The 19,280-nt window shown below is 38.5% G+C and overlaps 1 protein-coding gene across 2 annotated transcripts in view; it reads right to left on the reverse strand.

The window, feature by feature from the left end:
* crb1 (crumbs cell polarity complex component 1) overlaps positions 1 to 19,280 on the reverse strand; it is a 98,224-nt gene that overhangs the window by 21,483 nt on the left and 57,461 nt on the right. For both annotated transcript variants that reach the window (XM_062028416.1, XM_062028417.1), the window contains 3 exons: positions 12,755 to 13,697; positions 6,523 to 6,567; positions 5,094 to 5,216 (listed from right to left, as the gene is read on the reverse strand). In XM_062028416.1, coding sequence (XP_061884400.1) covers positions 5,094 to 5,216; positions 6,523 to 6,567; positions 12,755 to 13,697 — 1,111 coding nt within the window. The remainder of the gene's footprint in view (positions 1 to 5,093; positions 5,217 to 6,522; positions 6,568 to 12,754; positions 13,698 to 19,280) is intronic.

Here is a 19,280-nt window from a genome sequence, read left to right on the forward strand (position 1 = left end):
AATGACTAGTTTTCCGAGATAGAAGTTTTTTACTCATGTTTTTGGTGTGGTTATGGCCGAATATAAACAGTTTTGCTCAATAAAGTGATCAATATAATTCCTGGCCTCGAAGCATCTCGATAGACGTTAAAATAATTGAACGGTGTTGACGAACACCGTTAGGGCCGCTTGTTGTAACTGTCACTCAGAGTTGCATTGCAAAATTACACAGAATAAATGTGTTTATTTTGTTTAGAATTCAGATGGGATTTGATTTGGTGCGCGGCATATATTTGCTGTGCGCAGAGGACGCTTGAGCAGTGCGCAATTGCGCAGGCGCGCATCTTAGAGGGAACGTTGCTTTAAGGTAATAATGTTTTATAATCATGCTGTATGAAAATGTCATCCTAAGGAACACTAAACCAGATTTTGTTTTTGGAAAAATATATTAGTTTTAACTAAGGATGGATACCATACAGAATCACAGTACTATTAATGCCAGGATAACGAATGTTTCACTTTTCACTTATGCATCTTCAGAATGGATCTGACTATCATTTAAAAAGGTTTCCCTTTAGGGGACCTGTTTTTTTGTCCCCATACCGTCAGAGGTCCCCTAAAGGTGACTGTGTAAACAGAGCAATGTCCCCATTAAGTAAGCATTGCCAGAACACACACACACACACACACACACACACACACACACACACACACACACACACATACACACACACACACACACACACACACACACACTCACACACACACACACACACACACACACACACACACACACACACACACACACACACACAGAATACAAATGTAATGCTTTAAAACCCTTTGACTACTATTTTTGTCATTTTAGGATTCGTCTGCTCCTTTTTGGACGTCATTTTGGTTATTTCACATATGGAATAAGTATTTTTAATGTAAAATGTTCAAATTGTAATTTAAACTGTCTTTGTCGGTCCATCAGATGCTGCAAATGAATTTAAACCCAGCTTGTATAAGTGAGGATAAAAATGTTGCCTATGAGCCATTTTTAATACCACAATGTTGAACTGTGCAGTCATCACACAATCGAATCATGCATTTTCTCATTTCAGGGTTTGATTTTGGTGAAAGATAATGTGTGAATACGTGTAGTACATAAATTGTAAGTAAACCTGCGCAGTAACATTAAGACCTTTTTAAAAAAAATATATATATATATACAAATTGTATTATAAATTTGTATTTATGATGTATATTTTTTCATGTCATTTCTATAACATTTGTTGATTAAATGGGCATTTAAAGGGCCAAAATAATAAAGATCAACAGTTAATATTTTCTTATTTGGACTCAAGTTGATGATTTAGGATTTGATTGAAAAAAATAATAATACTGTATTGCAATTTCATTCATTTAATTCTAAAGGCCTTTTTGTCCTTTCAAACCCATTAGCTGTCTAAATTAAACAAGACAAGCGGTAGAAATGGATGGAACACCCCTAGAGTGTTTAACTGTTAAATTAAGGGAAAAACATTTTTAAAGCAGCATACCCCTTAAAAACGTTGTTTTATAGTACAAAATAATTGTCATTTTACATTTGCAAATTCAGAAGTTGAATTTACTGAAAATTATTTTTGAAAAAAATAATTACAATTGATAAGAAATTTGGAAGTTATCCTTGGTGGTGTTAATTGTACACAGTTTTGCCATTCATAGCACAGGGCAAGAGGTACATTTTCCGACCATGGTTCCATCAGAAAGGGCATCTATACAGTTCTTTAAAAAATGAATACAATTAAAATTAAATTAAAAAGTAAAACAAGATTAATTCATTGTTTTTTTAAAAGTGAAAAAAGATGAATAAAAAGATGAATAAATAAAGAGAATTCATTAAGTTTACACAATTGACTCGCTGTGGCAACCCATAACAAGGAAAAGAACACAAAAACAATTATTTGAAAATTGTTCATTCCAATACATTTTTATTATATTTCAGGTGCATCTTAATTACAATGTTAAAATATATACTATATATATAACGTATAATCAGTAGTTCAATTCAAAGTTCAAAGTTGAACCCTTATAAACTATATAATTTCTATAGATTCATTGCATGTATAGTGAAATATTTCAAGAATGTATTTCATAATTGTTTTCATATTCATGATGATTATAACTAACAGTTAATACAAACCCCAACTTCAGTATCTCACAAAAATGGGGAAAATGTTCAATATTCTAAAAAAAAATCTTTCTCACCTTTAACTGGTCTGTTATTCTCAATTAAACCTCTGGAATCAAATAACTTTTACACAATATTCTAACTAATTAGGATACACCTGTATAGACAGTTGAGGGCCGCCCCTCCATACGCAGGGCCCTGTGATTTGCGGTGAGGGGACAAGGGGGAGTTTTGCATAAATAAGCGCATGTAGAATGTCAGTTAGTGAATGACAAGGGATTTTATATGACATTTTACGGCAATTGTATTCCTAGCCTCTTCCTGCTCCATCACAGATAAGAATATAATGGCAAATTTCCCCAGATATCAACAATGTCCACCGCAGTTTAATACAAGTTTATATTTTACTTTTGTTAAATGTGTTGTTGTGCGCTGAAAAAAATAAATAATTCACAATTGTGATGGAAATTGTTCATAATGTATTGAATCATTGATTAATTTGTTTTAGTACAAAAGCATGCATCAAATTGAATTCAAGTTTGATTTAAAAAGTATAAAAATCATTCCACATAAATAAAAAAAGTGAAAATTTTTTTGTAATGTGGGGCTCAAAAGAAAATTCTTCTTTGGGCCCAAATTTAGCCAGGGGCAGCCCTGTGTACATATTTATTTTAAATATATTTCGACAATTATATTAATTGTAGAATTACCTGCAAGCAGCCTACAGTGTTTTATGTTTTATAGTAAAAATCATTAAAATGGTTCAGCACAAAAGCTGGTTAGTTTTTGTGTTGCTTTTTATTCTCCTACTGTCCTTAAAACCATGGTACGTTCCGAACTGTGATTATGACGGATCGTAGTAAAGTGGCAATTGGTTAATGTAACCCAGGGGTACTTAACCTTTTTGACCTCGGGGCCTAACTTTTCCATTGCTGAGAGGCCCACTCAAATAATACCACTGCATTAGTCATCTTACTATTAATCATATTTAATAATTATATCTAACCTACTTACAGTTTAACAGGTTAACCTTGGCAAATGATATGAAAGCAAATGTTCATCACAAAGATTATTATCAAGGCTTAGGTCAGGCTGATTACAAAAATAAATACTAATCAAATATACTGCAAAAGAAGGGACTCATAAAACGTGATGAAAAATAATTTTACATTCAATCATGCAGTGCTAAAATAAATAAATTCTAAGTAAATTAATAATAAATCATAATAATTTACATGATTCCGAAATAACTGTCCATACAATTTGAGTTCAAATGAAAATACAGCTTCACCACTTTAGTCATAATTTTTGCACTTAAGAAACTTCTCTATGACTTTAGCTCCAGACTTCTTCTGTTTGTTTGAGATTGTCATTACTGCCACAAGTGGTGCAAAAGTGTATTACAACCGAGTACTGCTGCGGCCCATACAGACCCCAGCTGAAAAATACATGTTTTTGGCGGCCCTTTAGGGCTCCCACAGCTCTCTCAACAATGGCAGAGCTGTGTATACTATAGAGCAGTGGTTCTTAACCTTGTTGGAGGTTTCAAACCCCACCAGTTTCATATGCGCATTCACCGAACCCGAACCGTAATCATAAAATGATGTTGTTATATTAAAGAAATACTAATAAAGATATATTTTACAAACGGAAAGTTACAGGAATGTACACATAATCCCATGTTTACATCTCATTGTGCAACATGTGAATGTTTTAGTGGGAACTAAATGCGATATCTGAAAGGGATACACATTATTTCCAAAGCAGGACCCCCACCCAGACATACAATACTAGTACACAGCTCATGAAAAACAATATGTTATAGTCATTGTAAGTGGGCCAAAACACGTATATGAGAAAATAATCTCATACTGCTGTCATTTGATTACAATAATAAAACATTTAACTTGTTATTTAGTCAGGTTTGGGACAGGTGTGCTGCAGGTGTGACCACAGTGCATGTGCACGTCTAACGTCGCTCACATGCGCTCCACATGAATGCTAAAGGAGTTTTTGCGTTTGCTCACACATATGGAAAATTAGAAGGAACATTGTTTGGGGGTATCCATAGTACGCCGACAGGGAGAAGTTTTTGTTTACACGATGAGTCGGGCGTGTCTTGACCTCCGCGGCGGAGGCTCTGCCGAACCCCTGAGGCCGACTCACCGAACCCCTAGGGTTCGATCGAACCCAGGTTAAGAACCACTGCTATAGAGTATGGCCAGCCTTAGGCCATACTCTCTCTCTCGGTTTCAAAGTTGGAAGCAAACATGGCGCCCTACAGTCATGTGAGGGGCTTTTGACCAACCATCATTTAGGAGATTCTCTGGCCATACTCTCTCTGATTGGTTCAAAAGCCCCTTACGTGACAACAGGGAGCCATGTTTGCTTCTAACTTTGAAACCCAGTTGGCAAGACTCTCTCTATACACGGCTCTAAACAATGGGCCTTGGCTCCATGGTTAGGAAACACTAGAAAACCAACTAGATATGAGGGCTGATGTCAGCTGATTGGCGACATTTTGCTTCTTTAGCAGGCCCAAGTCAATGTTATTGTTAATAACTGGCGAGAAGATGTTAATTATGCTTATAGAGTTGGACTGAGCTGGTGCAGTTCAGTTCATCCTTAATATCACCCGCGAAAGTCTACTGAAAGTTAAAGTACCACTGATTGTCACACACACACAGGTGTGGTGAAATTTGTCCTCTGCATTTGACCCATTCCCTTGTTCACCCCCTGGCAGGTGAGGGGAGCAGTGAGCAGCAGCGGTGGCGGCGCCCGGGAATCATTTTTGGTGATTCAACCCCCAATTCCAACCCTTGAAGCTGAGTGCCAAGTAAAGAGGTAATGGGTCCCATTTTTTTTTATAGTCTTTGGTTTGACTCGGCCGGGGTTTGAACTCACAACCTACCGACCACGTTTGTTTCCGTCATACCTGTGTCCAGTGAAGCCAGGCGGGCAGTCACATGACAGCTCACGCTCCGTGCAGTTCCCTCCGTTGAAGCAGGTGTAGTTCTTCACATCATCTCCACATACAGACACAGGAAGCTTGGGCCGCCTGGGCGAGAACAAGCAGATAAACTGCGTGTTTTGTTTGATTCCACAAAGGAAGCTTACAAGTAGAGATGTCCGATATTATCGGACTGGCGATATTCTCGGCCGATAAATGCTTCAAAATGTAATATCGGAAATTATCGGTATCGGTTTAAAAATTATCGGTATCGGTTTCAAAAAGTAAAATTGATGACTTTTTAAAACGCCGCTGTGTACGCGGACGTAGGGAGAAGTACGGAGCGCCAATAAACCTTAAAGGCACTGCCTTTGCGTGCCGGCCCAGTCACATAATATATACGGCTTTTCACACACACAAGTGAATGCAAGCATACTTGGTCAACAGCCATAGAGGTCACACTGAGGGAGGCCGTATAAACAACTTTAACACTGTTACAAATATGCGCCACACTGTGAACCCACACCAAACAAGAATGACAAACACATTTCGGGAGAGCATCCGCACCGTAACACAACATAAACCCAACAGAACAAATACCCAGAACCCCTTGCAGCACTAACTTTTCTGGGACGCTACAATATACACCCCCGTTACCCCCACCACCCCACCTCAACCTCCTCATGCTCTCTCAGGGAGAGCATGTCCCAAATTCCAAGCTGCTGTTTTGAGGCATGTTAAAAAAAATAATGCACTTTGTGACTTCAATAATAAATATGGCAGTGCCATGTTGGCATTTTTTTCCATAACTTGAGTTGATTTATTTTGGAAAACCTTGTTGCATTGTTTAATGCATCCAGCGGGGCATCACAACAAAATTAGGCATAATAATGTGTTAATTCCACGACTGTATATATCGGTATCGGTTGATATCGGAAACGGTAATTAAGAGTTGGACAATATCGGAAAATCGGATCTCGGCAAAAAAGTCATTATCGGACATCTCTACTTACAAGTAATCAGATTATTTGGTAACTATCAGGTAATTTATTCACCTGTTGGACATAAATCCCATGGCTTTCATTCTTTTGCTTAGAGCAGTGTTGCAAAATATCTGTTTGTCACCGGGAATTCATCCCTAAATAGTTACAAAATACAAGCTTTTTTTCCTCCTCCTTTTGACAAATGTACAACTTTGGGACAACAAGAATATTTTTTGAAGCTCAGCTGTCACTCATGTTGACTTTGGGTGTGTGTTTTTTAAACAAACACCCGTACATGCAGCGGTAATATTAGCTTTGCTTGGCATTTTGTCGCAAACAAAAAAAAACATTGTGCATGACATTTTTGAGACAAAGCAGGAAACAAACAGGAAGCACCTGAGAAAAAGTGGAAAGAAAAAAAAAAGACTTACACTTTTCTGACAACAATGTACCAAGGAATTTCTTCAACCCGTTCACTGGAGAGGAACACAGGGAGAGACGGGGGAAGGAGGTAGAAAGAGACACAAACAAAACAAAGTCAGTTTGATGAAAACTTTGCAGCGTGCATGTTCCCAGTGAAGGGAGATGTGCGGCTTGTCTGCTGGCTTGCTTGCAAAGGTTCGAGTGCACGCAAAAAAAAAACAAAAAAAAAAAAGTCCAAATGCGAGGAGCTGCGTGTTTATGGGATAAATGGTTGGCGGCGTTCCCCTGCCTCTTCTCCGAGGCAAACAGGAGATGAGAGGGAAAGAAAGTGCCGCTGAACCAGCGAGACACCGCAGCAGACGGAGGCCTTTTCTGGCTGACACTAGAATAGGAATTCATCTTCAGACGAGCTTGCTGCAGGCGTAGACAGATATGGAGGAACATCGGCGTGTAGCGTAGCATCTTGTCTGTCATGGAGTGGTCCCTCGTCTCAGCAATTTAGCATCATTTATTTGTGTTTACTAACTAACATGCAGTTGCTCCTAAAACTGTTTAGCAGTGACAAAAGTCATCATAACAGTATTACATATTTCTTCTCCTATTACACAATTTATTGACATTTCATAGGCCTCTCACGATGTAGTAATCAAAATATTACATATACACATCTCCGTGTAATCCGGTTTTACACGAGTGTAAATTGTAATCACAATAATAAACATTTGTAAGTACTGTATATCAGCGTTTCTTAAAATAAAAATAAAACTGTTTCTCAACTGTTGGCCACAGGGGTACTTAGTTGTAATACACTTTTCCACCACTTGTGGCAGTAATGACTACCGTATCAGAGTATAAATCGCACCGGCCGAAAATGCATAATAAAGAAGGAAACAAAACATATATAAGTCGCACTGGAGTATAAGTCACATTTTTGGGGGAAATTTATTTGATAAAACCCAACACCAAGAATAGACATTTGAAAGGCAATTTAAAATAAATAAAGAATAGTGAACAACAGGCTGAATAAGTGTACGTTATATGACGCATAAATAACCAACTGAGAACGTGCCTGGTATGTTAACGTAACATATTATGGTAAGAGTCATTCAAATAACTATAACATATAGAACATGCTATACGTTTACCAAACAATCTGTCACTCCTAATCGCTAAGTCCGATGAAATCTTATACGTCTAGTCTCTTACGTGAATGAGCTAAATAATATTATTTGATATTTTACGGTAATGTGTTAATAATTTCACACATAAGTCGCTCCTGAGTATAAGTCGCACCCCCGGCCAAACTATGAAAAAAACTACGACTTATAGTCCGAAAAATACGGTATATCAAACAAACAGAAAATGTCTGAAACTAAAGTCATAGAGAAGTTTCCTAAGCGCAAAAAATATGACTGAAGTGGTGAAGCTGTGTTTTCATTTGCACTTTAATTTTATTGAGAGTTTAGTTAGGAAACATATTCATTACTTATTTAGTCCATTTATTTTAGCACAACATAATTGCATGTTAATTGTATTTTTTGTCAGTTATTTTAGTCCCTTCTTATGCAGTATTTTTGGTTTGTACTATATTTTCTTATCAGCCTGACCTAGACTAAGAATTAGGTGTTAAAGAAATAATAATCTTTGCAATTAACACATGGTTTATTTTCATTTGACAAGGTTGTAAACTGTTAGTAGGTTAGATATAACTATTTAATAATATTAAAATTAAGAGTAAGATTACTCATTCAGTGTTGATATTTGAGTGGGCCCCTGTGTAATGGAAAAGTTGGGCCCCGAGGTAGAAGAGGTGAAGAACCCCTGCTGTGTATCGTGTTCCCTCAATTATTGAGGGAGTTCCGTTTTGTTAATTTCCTAATATTATCAACCCACCGTATTTTTCGGACTATAAGTCGCAGTTTTTTTCATAGTTTGGCCGGGGGTGCGACTTATACTCAGGAGCGACTTATGTGTGAAATTATTAACACATTACCGTAAAATATCAAATAATATTATTTAGCTCATTCACGTAAGAGACTAGACGTATAAGATTCCATCAGATTTAGCGATTAGGACTGACAGATTGTTTGGTAAACGTATAGCATGTTCTATATGTTATAGTTATTTGAATGACTCTTACCATAATATGTTACGTTAACATACCAGGCACGTTCTCAGTTGGTTATTTATGCGTCATATAACGTACACTTATTCAGCCTGTTGTTCACTATTCTTTATCTATTTTAAATTAGCTTTCAAATGTCTATTCTTGGTGTTGGGTTTTATCAAATAAATTTCCCCCAAAAATGCAACTTATACTCCAGTGCGACTTATATATGTTTTTTTCCTTCTTTATTATGCATTTTCGGCCGGTACGACTTATACTCCAGAGCGATTTATACTCCGAAAAATAAGGTATTAATCTGTCACACACACTCATAAACACATTAGCGCTCTTAAACACGTTGCACACTCTTATGTAATTGTAACATATATTTTATTGGTACTTATGAATGATGATGCTAAATAATTAACTGCATGCGGATGGTGGTGTCAGTGTGGCCAGGGTAATCCAGTATTAGATAATACTACGCAGGGTTTACCACACATTCATTTATTTGTGGCGGCCCGCCACGAAAGAATTACGTCCGCCACATATAAAAAAAATAAAATAAAAAAAATAAAAAATTATATATATATATATATATATATATATATATATATATATATATATATATATATATATATATATATATATATATATATATATATTTTAATTTTTTTGTCCTCTCCAGCTTCTCAGGCAAATCATATAGTTGATGTAGATGCCCATATCGGCTGTTCAGATTTACTTTACAAAAGAGAAGTGTAGGATACTTCTCTTTTTGCCTTATTTGTATTTGACTTTGTTAAATATATTTATATTAGAAACACAACATGTGTATATAACAAAGGGTGCAAAGTCTGCAGGCAGTAGGAAACACATGGTTAAGTGTAGGGAGTAAAACTGGTGGCAGTCTAAAGTTCAAGATTTTTGGAGCTCTTTGTTCAGTGGATCAGATGTTTGATGAAGCTCTGTGTCTATCTACCACCACTACTGTTTTCCGTTTATTTGTTACTGACTGTGGCAGGACACCTCTGCCTCTGTTTAACTTTATGTTGCTGGTAAATAATATGGTTGTAGTAGTAGGCTAAAGTTAAATTATTTAGTATGCACTAATTAAAGGGGCAGAGCTTTGAGACATTTTAGCTTTTATATTTTATAAGATATATTTTTTGTAAGAACCACAATTAATAAATATATTTCAGTGAATAACTTATTGTTCAAATCTGTATATAAATATGTACATGAAGTGTTGTAATTATATTGTAAAATGGATGGATGGATGGATGGACTTTTAAAACAAAACTGTTGTTATTAATTAATAAGAATACATTTTTTGAGCCTTTTTAGAGAAAATCAAATCATTGTAGTAAATTATGCAAATTACTCGACGGTGTCATGGTGACCACGCCCATAGCCACGCCCCCACCGCCACAGGTATCTTGGCAGTTTATGGGAACCACTGCTACGTATAGTAATACTCTTATAGTAGTACTAGTAGTAGATAGTACTTGTAGCTAAGCTCCGTTCTTTTATCATCGCATTGAGGAGATTAACTTTTTCTCCAAATGTAAGCAGCTTCCTCTCTGGCTTGGGTTTTGCCAAGAAGCCTTAGAAGGCGCAGACATTTTGGTCAACATCATAGGGATTACAATTCCTTTCAAATGTTCTCTAAAAAGCAGCAGGTCTGCTGTAGCAAACAAGATCCGCTATGTGGCTGAGCCAATCAGCTGCCAGGGTAGAGAGCACAGTGCTCTGTGATTGGTCCGCCAATAGCGTGCCGTCTATGATGTCACATGGGTAAAGCAGCTTCACTGCTGAATAGACAGCTGGTAATATCAAATAAATGTTACAATACGTGTACAAAAAACATAGTTTTTTTTTATCTTAAACTATGCGACGCACATAAACAGTAGTAAGTGAACAAAGTAGCGAGGGAACACTGTATTATGAATACCTCGGGCAAAATCAGAATATTATCTCGAGCATAGGGCTGTCCTCAAATAGTCGGAAGATTTGACGATTTAATTTGGAGGAGTGTGATTCGACGATGAACATCACAGTCAAATCGTCGGTCATAAATAACATTTTAACCCTCCCTCCACCCCTCTGTGGAAGGTCAGCGCGTTAATATGTGTTGGGAGGATAAATATCAGAAAGAGATAAATCTTAGTTTCAGCTGTCACTTCAGACCTCATCAGAGCGGTCACTGCTTCCTGGTGTGACGTCACATGTCTTAAAAAATAGCTGGCCTTGATTTATGCTTCCTCTATTTGGTCAAGTTTGATGTCTTCTTGGCGCTGCATGCCGGAACCTCACTAACTGCGGTTTAACCTTTTTTTATGGTGGAAAAAGTCACAAATGAGAGCTTTGTTTTGTTCACTTTAATTAAAGACCATATTCCTTTTATAGCTACTTTGGAATATTCACCTCTAAGTGTTAAAGCACATCCCTGTGACGTTACGGCTACTACATACATGCATACTTGCCAACCCTCCTGAATTTTCCGGGAGACTCCCGAATTTCAGTGCCTCTTCCGAAAATTTCCCGGGACAACCATTCTCCCGAATTTCTCCCGATTTCCAGCCGGACAACAATATTGCGGGTGTGCCTTAAAGGCTGCCTTTAGCGTCCTCTCTCACATGAATAGGAGGATATTATATGTCTCTGTTATCCATAGGTTTATCTATAACCCATAAAGTAGGCAGGCACGGAGCTATTTCTCAGCGTGTGTTTATTTCAGCCAGTACGTTAATACACTGACACACAACATCCGGATTGCCATCATGCATTGCTTCAAAACTACGGCAAGTAGTAATGTCCAAAATTTCCAGCCGGACAACAATATTGGGGGCGTGACTTAAAGGCACTGCCTTTAGCGTCCTCTCTCACCTGAAAAGGAGACTATTATTTATGTCTCCGTTATCCATAGGACTATAACCCATAACACGGTGGCCGAATGGATATAGTCACTCATGAACGGTCAGAGAAGGCGGCGGCAACGCAGCACCGGTCACAGCCCAGTATTATGGGTCATCTTGCTAAATGGAGACCCGAGGGTGTAACATATGCCGAGACAAAGATGGCTATGCTGATAGCTGCAAGAAACATCCCGTTCTCATTTGCGGATGTTTTCAACAAATCCGTGAAGGATATGTTCCCGGATTCAGAGATCGCTCGCCAGTACTCAAATGGCAGAACAAAGGCTACTCAAATAGTGAAAGGTAAGTGTTGTTGTTTTTTAAAGTAAGCAGCAAGTACAGTACAGTTAGTAGAACTGTGTTTTCATTACTGTGTACTGTACTATATATATATATATATATATATATATATATATATATATATATATATATATATATATATATATATATATATATATATATATATAAAAGAAGATATATATATATATATATATATATATATATATATATATATATATATATATATATATATAAAAGAAATACTTGAATTTCAGTGAATTCTAGCTATAAATATACTCCTCCCCCTTAACCCCCCCCCCCCAATCTACCGAATTCGGAGGTCTCAAGGTTGGCAGGTATGCATACATACTACTTTTAATTTTCCTGATGGAATCAATAAAGTACGATCCATCTATCTATGTATGTATGTATCTATCTATCTATCTATATCATCACTTATTTATTCCTCTAAAAAAAACACCATAGATTCGACTACTGGAAAAAATCTAAGGAATGAGATTTGACTTAGTTTAGGACAGATCTAGTCTAACAAACGAAAAGAGTGATGCAGGTTGTTATGTCAGGCAAAACATTTGTTAGTACTCTATGTTAGGCTTACTTGCAGCAACGTGGCTAAGATGGTAGAGCGGCCAGCCAGAAACTTGAAGGCTTCCGCCATCCTAGTCACTGCCATTGTGTCCTTGAGCAAGACATTCACCCACCTTACTCCTAGTGCCAGCCACACTGGTTTGAATGTAGCTTAACGTAGATAATGGGTTTTCTCAAAGTAAGGCGCTTTGAATCACGAGAGAAAAAGCGCTATATAAATATAATTCACTTAAATAATTTAGATTTTCTTTTGCTGTGCTTTTTGTTTTTGGAACTGATTAGAATGTGCAAAAATATTATTGTCTTCTTTATTTTGCCTGGACTTACTTGCAGAGAGGTCCAGTGTAGTTCTCCGGGCACAGACAGGCATACCTGTCAGGTCCATGCAGGCAGGTCCCCCCGTGTTCACACAAGTGGTTTTCACACATGTCCACCTCCTGCTCGCAGTCCACTCCTGTGTATCCCAGCTCGCAGGTGCACTGGTAGGTGTGCCCATTGACGCTGCAGTTGCCGTGCACACAAGGACTGGAGGCGCACGTGTCAGTGAAGAAGCTACAGTACCTCCCTGCCCAGCTCTCAGCACAACTGCAGTTGAACGCGTTGAACAAGTCCTGGCACTGCCCTTCATTGAGACACGGGTTGGGAGTACACACGGACGCCCCGCTGCAGCCCACCAGCGCAGGCCTGAGTGATGTCTGGATGAACTGGTGCTCCTGCAAGCGTGGTAGGTTCACCTGAGAGGAGCTGTAATAAGGCAGGGCAATGCCGCCCAGCTCCACTGTCCCCAGGCACCCAGCTAGTGACCACCCTGTGTCAGGAGCCAAACCTCCCAGGAAGATGTCCACTCCGTGCCTGAGGAAGTCCAGGTTTCCCCCTAGACCTGTGGAGGTGCTGGCTTCATCTACTTCATCATCCAGCACCAAGGACCACTGAGACATGTGAGCCCACGGTGCTGTCATGAACAAGTGGACACTGTGCCATCCGCCATCACTGACAGTCCTCACGCTGCTGAGACTGACTGTGGACGCTCCTGTCATGTCATCCTCCTCCTCTTTGCTAGCTCTGGTGGCACTCTGAAGCTCCATGAAGAGGAAGCCGTCCTGGACAGAGAGGGTGACAAAGGCAGAGTCCTTCTCCGCATGGAGGATCGCGGCGTTGCGTTTCCGCGTGCGCAGGTTTACAGAGAGGTTAGTAATGTTGCGGGAAATGTCACCATTTCCTCGATAGACCAGCATTGTGCTGTCATTCAGGAAAGAGGCATTGGAGTAACCTAGGACAGCAAAAAGATACACGTTAGCTCCTTTAAAACTTTGAATATACACCAAAGAACAATATTTGGTAACTCAAGTTGTGTTCAAAATGGACACCAATTGCAACACTATCTTTGAGACAAGACAACCGTCAAACTAATTATAACGATACATCAAAATGCAAGATATATAACAACATGTACATTAACTGCACCAATATTGCACCACCTTTAGATATGTTGCTTTAGCCATGCCATAATGACCGTGATAACTACCACAATGTCAATACAGCAAACCTCACAAAAGTGAAGTACAGTCGTGGTCAAAAGTTTACATACACTTGTAAAGAACATAATGTCATAGCTGTCTTGAGTTTCCAATAATTTCTACAACTGTTATTTTTTGTGATAGAGTGATTGGAGCACATACTTTTTGGTCACAAAAAACATTCATGAAGTTTGGTTCTTTTATGAATTTATGAATGGTCTACTGAAAATGTGACCAAATCTGCTGGGTCAAAAGTATACATACAGCAATGTTAATATTTGGTTACATGTCCCTTGGCAAGTTTCACTGCAATAAGGCGCTTTTGGTAGCCATCCACAAGCTTCTGGCAAGCTTCTGGTTGAATTTTTGACCACTCCTCTTGACAAAATTAGTGCAGTTCAGCTAAATGTGTTGGTTTTCTGACGTGGACTTGTTTCTTCAGCATTGTCCACATGTTCTCAATAGGGTTTAAGTCAGGACTTTGGGAAGGCCATTCTAAAACCTTCACTCTAGCCTGATTTAGCCATTCCTTTACCACTTTTGACGTGTGTGTGGGGTCATTGTCCTGTTGGAACACCCAACTGCGCCCAAGACCCAACCTCCGGGCTGATGATTTTACGTTGTCCTGAAGAATTTGGAGGTAAGCCTCCTTTTTCATTGTCCTATTTAAAGCACCAGTTCCTTTGGCAGCAAAACAGGCCCAGAGCATAATACTATCACCACCAACCATGCTTGGCGGTATGAATGGTGTTTCTGGGATTAAAGGCCTCACCTTTTCTCCTCCAAATATATTGCTGGGTATTGTGGCCAAACAGCAAAATTTGTGTTTCATCTGACTGCAGAACTTTCCTCCAGAAGGTCTTATCTTTGTCCATGTGATCAGCAGCAAACTTTAGACAAGGCTTCAGGTGTTGCTTCTGGAGCAAGGGCTTCCTTCCTTCTTGCATGGTAGCCTCTCAGTCCATGGCGATGCAAAACACGCACGACTGTGGACACTGACACCTGTGTTCCAGCAGCTTCCAATTCATTGCAGACCTGCTTTTTGGTGGTTCTCGGTTGACTCTTGATCATCCTGACCAATTGTCTCCCAGCAGCAGGTGATAGCTTGCGTTTTCTTCCTGATCGTGGCAGTGACAAAACTGTGCCATGCACTTTATACTTACGAACAATTGTCTGCACAGTTGCTCTTTGGACCTTAAACTGCTTTGAAATGGCTCCAAGCAACTTTCCTGACTTGTTCAAGTCAATGATCCGTTTTTTCAGATCTGTGCTGAGTTCCTTTAACTTTTCCATTGTCGCATTTGTAACCGAGTCTAATGACTGCATCACATGAGCCCCATTTAAATGGGCTCAGAGAAGTCAACAGGTGTCGTCAATCATAATCACTCACATGAAGTTAAGAGGCCATGCCATGAAGTTAATTTGATTTGATTGTAACTTTTCTACATCACCAAAATTGATAATGTAAGTTGCTGTATGTATACTTTTGACCCAGCAGATTTGGTCACATTTTCAGTAGACCAATAATAAATTCATAAAAGAACCAAACTTCATGAATGTTTTTTGTGACAAACTAGTATGTGCTCCAATCACTCTATCACAAAAATATAAGAGTTGTACAAATTATTGGAAACTCAAGACAGCCATGACATTATGTTCTTTACAAGTGTATGTAAACTTTATACCATGACTGTACAGTGGTACCTCAACTTAAGAGTGTTTTGAGATAAGAGCTGCCTCACTGTTAATTGTTATGCTTTGAGTTGCAAGAAAACATTTGAGTTACAAGCATCCCTGCCATTAGTTGGTGTAGCAAATGTCACAATGAATCCCGTAAGAGACGACCAAAACATCTGGTTTTACTCGCTAGCAATATCTTATAGCTAGAGATCGACATAACTTTGTTTTTCCAACCATGAGAAGGAAGAAAGTGGGTGTGAAGGCCTGTGCTGAGAAGATACGAGTGTTTTGAGTTATAAGTTCTGTATGGAGGTTAATTTGTGTCTTTATTATGAAAGCTTTTTTTTTGACACTGAATTTATTGAACTGATTTTTTGTGTTTGAATTTTGTTAACTGATTTTTTTACATCAAATTATGCTGACAATTAAAATGAAAAACAGTTGTTTTAAAACTCAGTGTAGAAAATGTACTATATCAGTGGTCCCCAACCACCGGGCCGCGGCCCGGTACCGGTCCGTGGACCGATTGGTACCGGGCCGCACAAGAAATAAAAAAAAAAAAATTTTTTTTTTAAATTTTTTTAAAAAAAATAAATCAACATAAAAAACACAATATATACATTATATATCAATATAGATCAATACAGTCTGCAGGGATACAGTCCGTAAGCACACATGATTGTTTTTCTTTATGACAAAAATAAATAAATACCATAACCCCTACCTTGGCATTAGACGACATAATTAACATTCCAATGCGGCCCGCTGGATGTTTTCAAACTTTAGAAATGATTCCAATGGTTAGAATCTGCACTTTTGAGTGACATACGGGTTACGACAGACACCAACGGAAGCGCTGCTTGGCAGAGTGGGCGGGGCAGCAACAAGCCTGAGACCTCGCAAACACGAGTGTCAGACGGAGGCAGATTTCTACATCAATGTTCTGCAGAACGGTGATATTATATAGAATATGTGAATGTTTTTTTGAATCATTTTGCCTATATTTTTCATCGTGTTTGTTGCATCTTTGTTGCTCTTGTTCGATTACCGTATTTCCTTGAATTGGCGCCGGGAATATGGTATTCGCATGCCTCGAATTACAGCCGGGTCAAACTCGTTTTGCAAAATAATTAGCGCATGCTTGGCACTTCCGCCGGGTCAAATATGAGTCATTAAATGACTCCCGCCTCCTGGTGGTAGAGGGCGCTAATGATCCTTCTTGCGACTGCTGGTACTGCAGAAGAAGACAACCGGCAGCAAGAGTGCGCAGCCATTGTTTGCTTGGACTTTTACCATGGAGGATTACATATCTAAAATAAAACAGTTTTCTAAACTGGACTTTCAATGGAAGCAGGAGGTAATACTTAAAAGGAAGATCTCCATCGAGACAGAGAGACTTTTAAAACTGAAGAAAGATAAGGAAGACTTCTATATCGATGCTTTTCTTCAAAATGAGCTGGCATGGACTCATTTATACCTAAAGGTAAGACAATAATAACGTTTTTTTTTAATTAAATGTGCTTTTCATGATAAGGTAAGCGCCGGAGTGAGAAGAGGTTTTAAAATAATTAGCGCATGCTTGGCCATCCCGCAGGCTTCTGGTAAGCGCCGGAGTGACAGGAGGTTTTAAATTAATTAGCGCCCCTGCGGCTATTCAAGGGAATACGGTATTAAAGATGTCGATCTAAGAGGTGGTCTGGGAAGTAGAGGAGCAATGTTCATATATTTTAAATATTCAGTGTTTTAGTGTTCATAGTTTATATTGTAAATCCCACATTCTGGATGTTCATGTCCATTTTTGTGTCTTATTCAGTAAAAAAAATAAATGGAGCATCTCAAAAACAGAATAAAATTTAGTTGTTGTTTTTTACTGAATAATGACAATCAGAATACACATACAAATATTGAATGTGGGACTTACACTATTAACTATGAACAATAAAAACACTGAATATTGAGATTATTGTTCCTCTACTGCAGACCACCTCCTTGATCTACATTTTATATAATCGAGCAAGAACAACAAAGATGCAACAAACAGGGAGAAACATGAACACAAAGCGTAAAAAACTTCCACATATTCGATTTAATTTCACTGTTCTGTACAACTTTGCTGTATAATTTTGCCTCCGTCTGACACTCGCTGCGCCGAAAACAAGCCCCAAAGTCACTCAAAAGTGCAGATTCTAACCTTTGGAATAATTTCTATAGTTTGAAAATATCCAGCGGGCCGCGTTGAAATGTTAATTATGTTGTATTATGCCAAGGTAGCACAGGTAACTGCCTTTTTTTATGTTGTTTTACAAGACCCGTGTCACATGACTTCAAACTAACACCTCATTGGCTGGTTCTGAAACAGGATCGATTGCTTCTGTCTTCATTTACCAGAAGCGAGTCTTGCTTTTTGAAGTAGCAAATTTTTCGACACTGAATTTTTCAGCACTGATTTTTTATACACCCAATTTGTTACACTGAATTTTAAAACAATTATTTTTTTCCCAACTACTTTGGTAGTTATCAGTGAGTTAATCACTTAGTAAAGGGTTGGTTTAAAGTACAAGTGATCAATAATCCTCTTCTTCAAAAAAAGGATAAAGTGGGTTCAAGCTACTTTAGGGAGCACAGTGACTGTGTGGTTGGATTGAGTCCACTAAGTGTGTTACATGACGACACTGTGATAACATCTCAGAAACGAGGTCAAAGGTTGGGTAACGTACTGTTAATAAATTGTACTCTGATGTAGTGTATATCACAAGTATATTTTAATCCAAGCATGTCTGTCTCACAGCCAGGAGAGATCTCGACTCAGACCTTACTTTGTAGCCTATGCATGTTCTCCTGGTGTTTTTGTTAGGTCTCTCAAGGTGCTTCCACAGTCCAGTTTTTTTTATATTTGTGGTCTGAGTGGGGGTCGGTAGAGGGTGTATCCAGACTCTTGCTAAACTTGAGTTGGTAGAGGCTGGGATAATGTCAAACAAGTACGAGCGGATTGGCCATCGGGAGTACCAGGAGTTTTCCCAGTTGCCGATTTCTTGGTGGGCCTTTTTGTTTTACTCCAAAACATATGTCAATATAAATTCAGTTCAGGAAAAAATCTGAGTTTTCTCAGGATGCAGTGGGCCAGTCTGGAATAAAATGTCCAGAACCACATTTTGATCCCAATCCGCTCCTGATGATACTTTAACAATAATATTAATATTAGGGGTGTAGTTTGCAGTGGTGTGGAACTAGATTGCGTCACATGGATAGGTGGTTCTAATCCATGCCTGTCAGGGCACATGTTTACCCTGAAAACTCCCGTATTTCAACCATTTTTCCCCAGCATCATCCCTTTTTATAGTTTAAAGTACCAGTAGAGTGGAAAAACTAATTGACTTTATACGCTTATTTGTGTTTCATTGTATCCATTAAACCGTATCCAATTGTATTTAAAATCCGCAAAGTATGTGAAAACACCGTCCAAACATCACAAAATGCCACAAATTAAGTCAGTCATTTTGAATATTCCGCTCTGAAACCCTTCGGCTATTTTCGGAGCTTAACAGTAACGCTTCTGCACTATGACCATGTTGTCAGATCAGTCATACTGGAAATACGCAAACATTGGAAAGAGATGTAGAATTTATCAATTACAATCTTTATGTAAGACAAGAACA

The sequence above is a fragment of the Entelurus aequoreus genome, linkage group LG19, assembly GCF_033978785.1.
Source record: "Entelurus aequoreus isolate RoL-2023_Sb linkage group LG19, RoL_Eaeq_v1.1, whole genome shotgun sequence".
NCBI lineage: Eukaryota > Metazoa > Chordata > Actinopteri > Syngnathiformes > Syngnathidae > Entelurus > Entelurus aequoreus.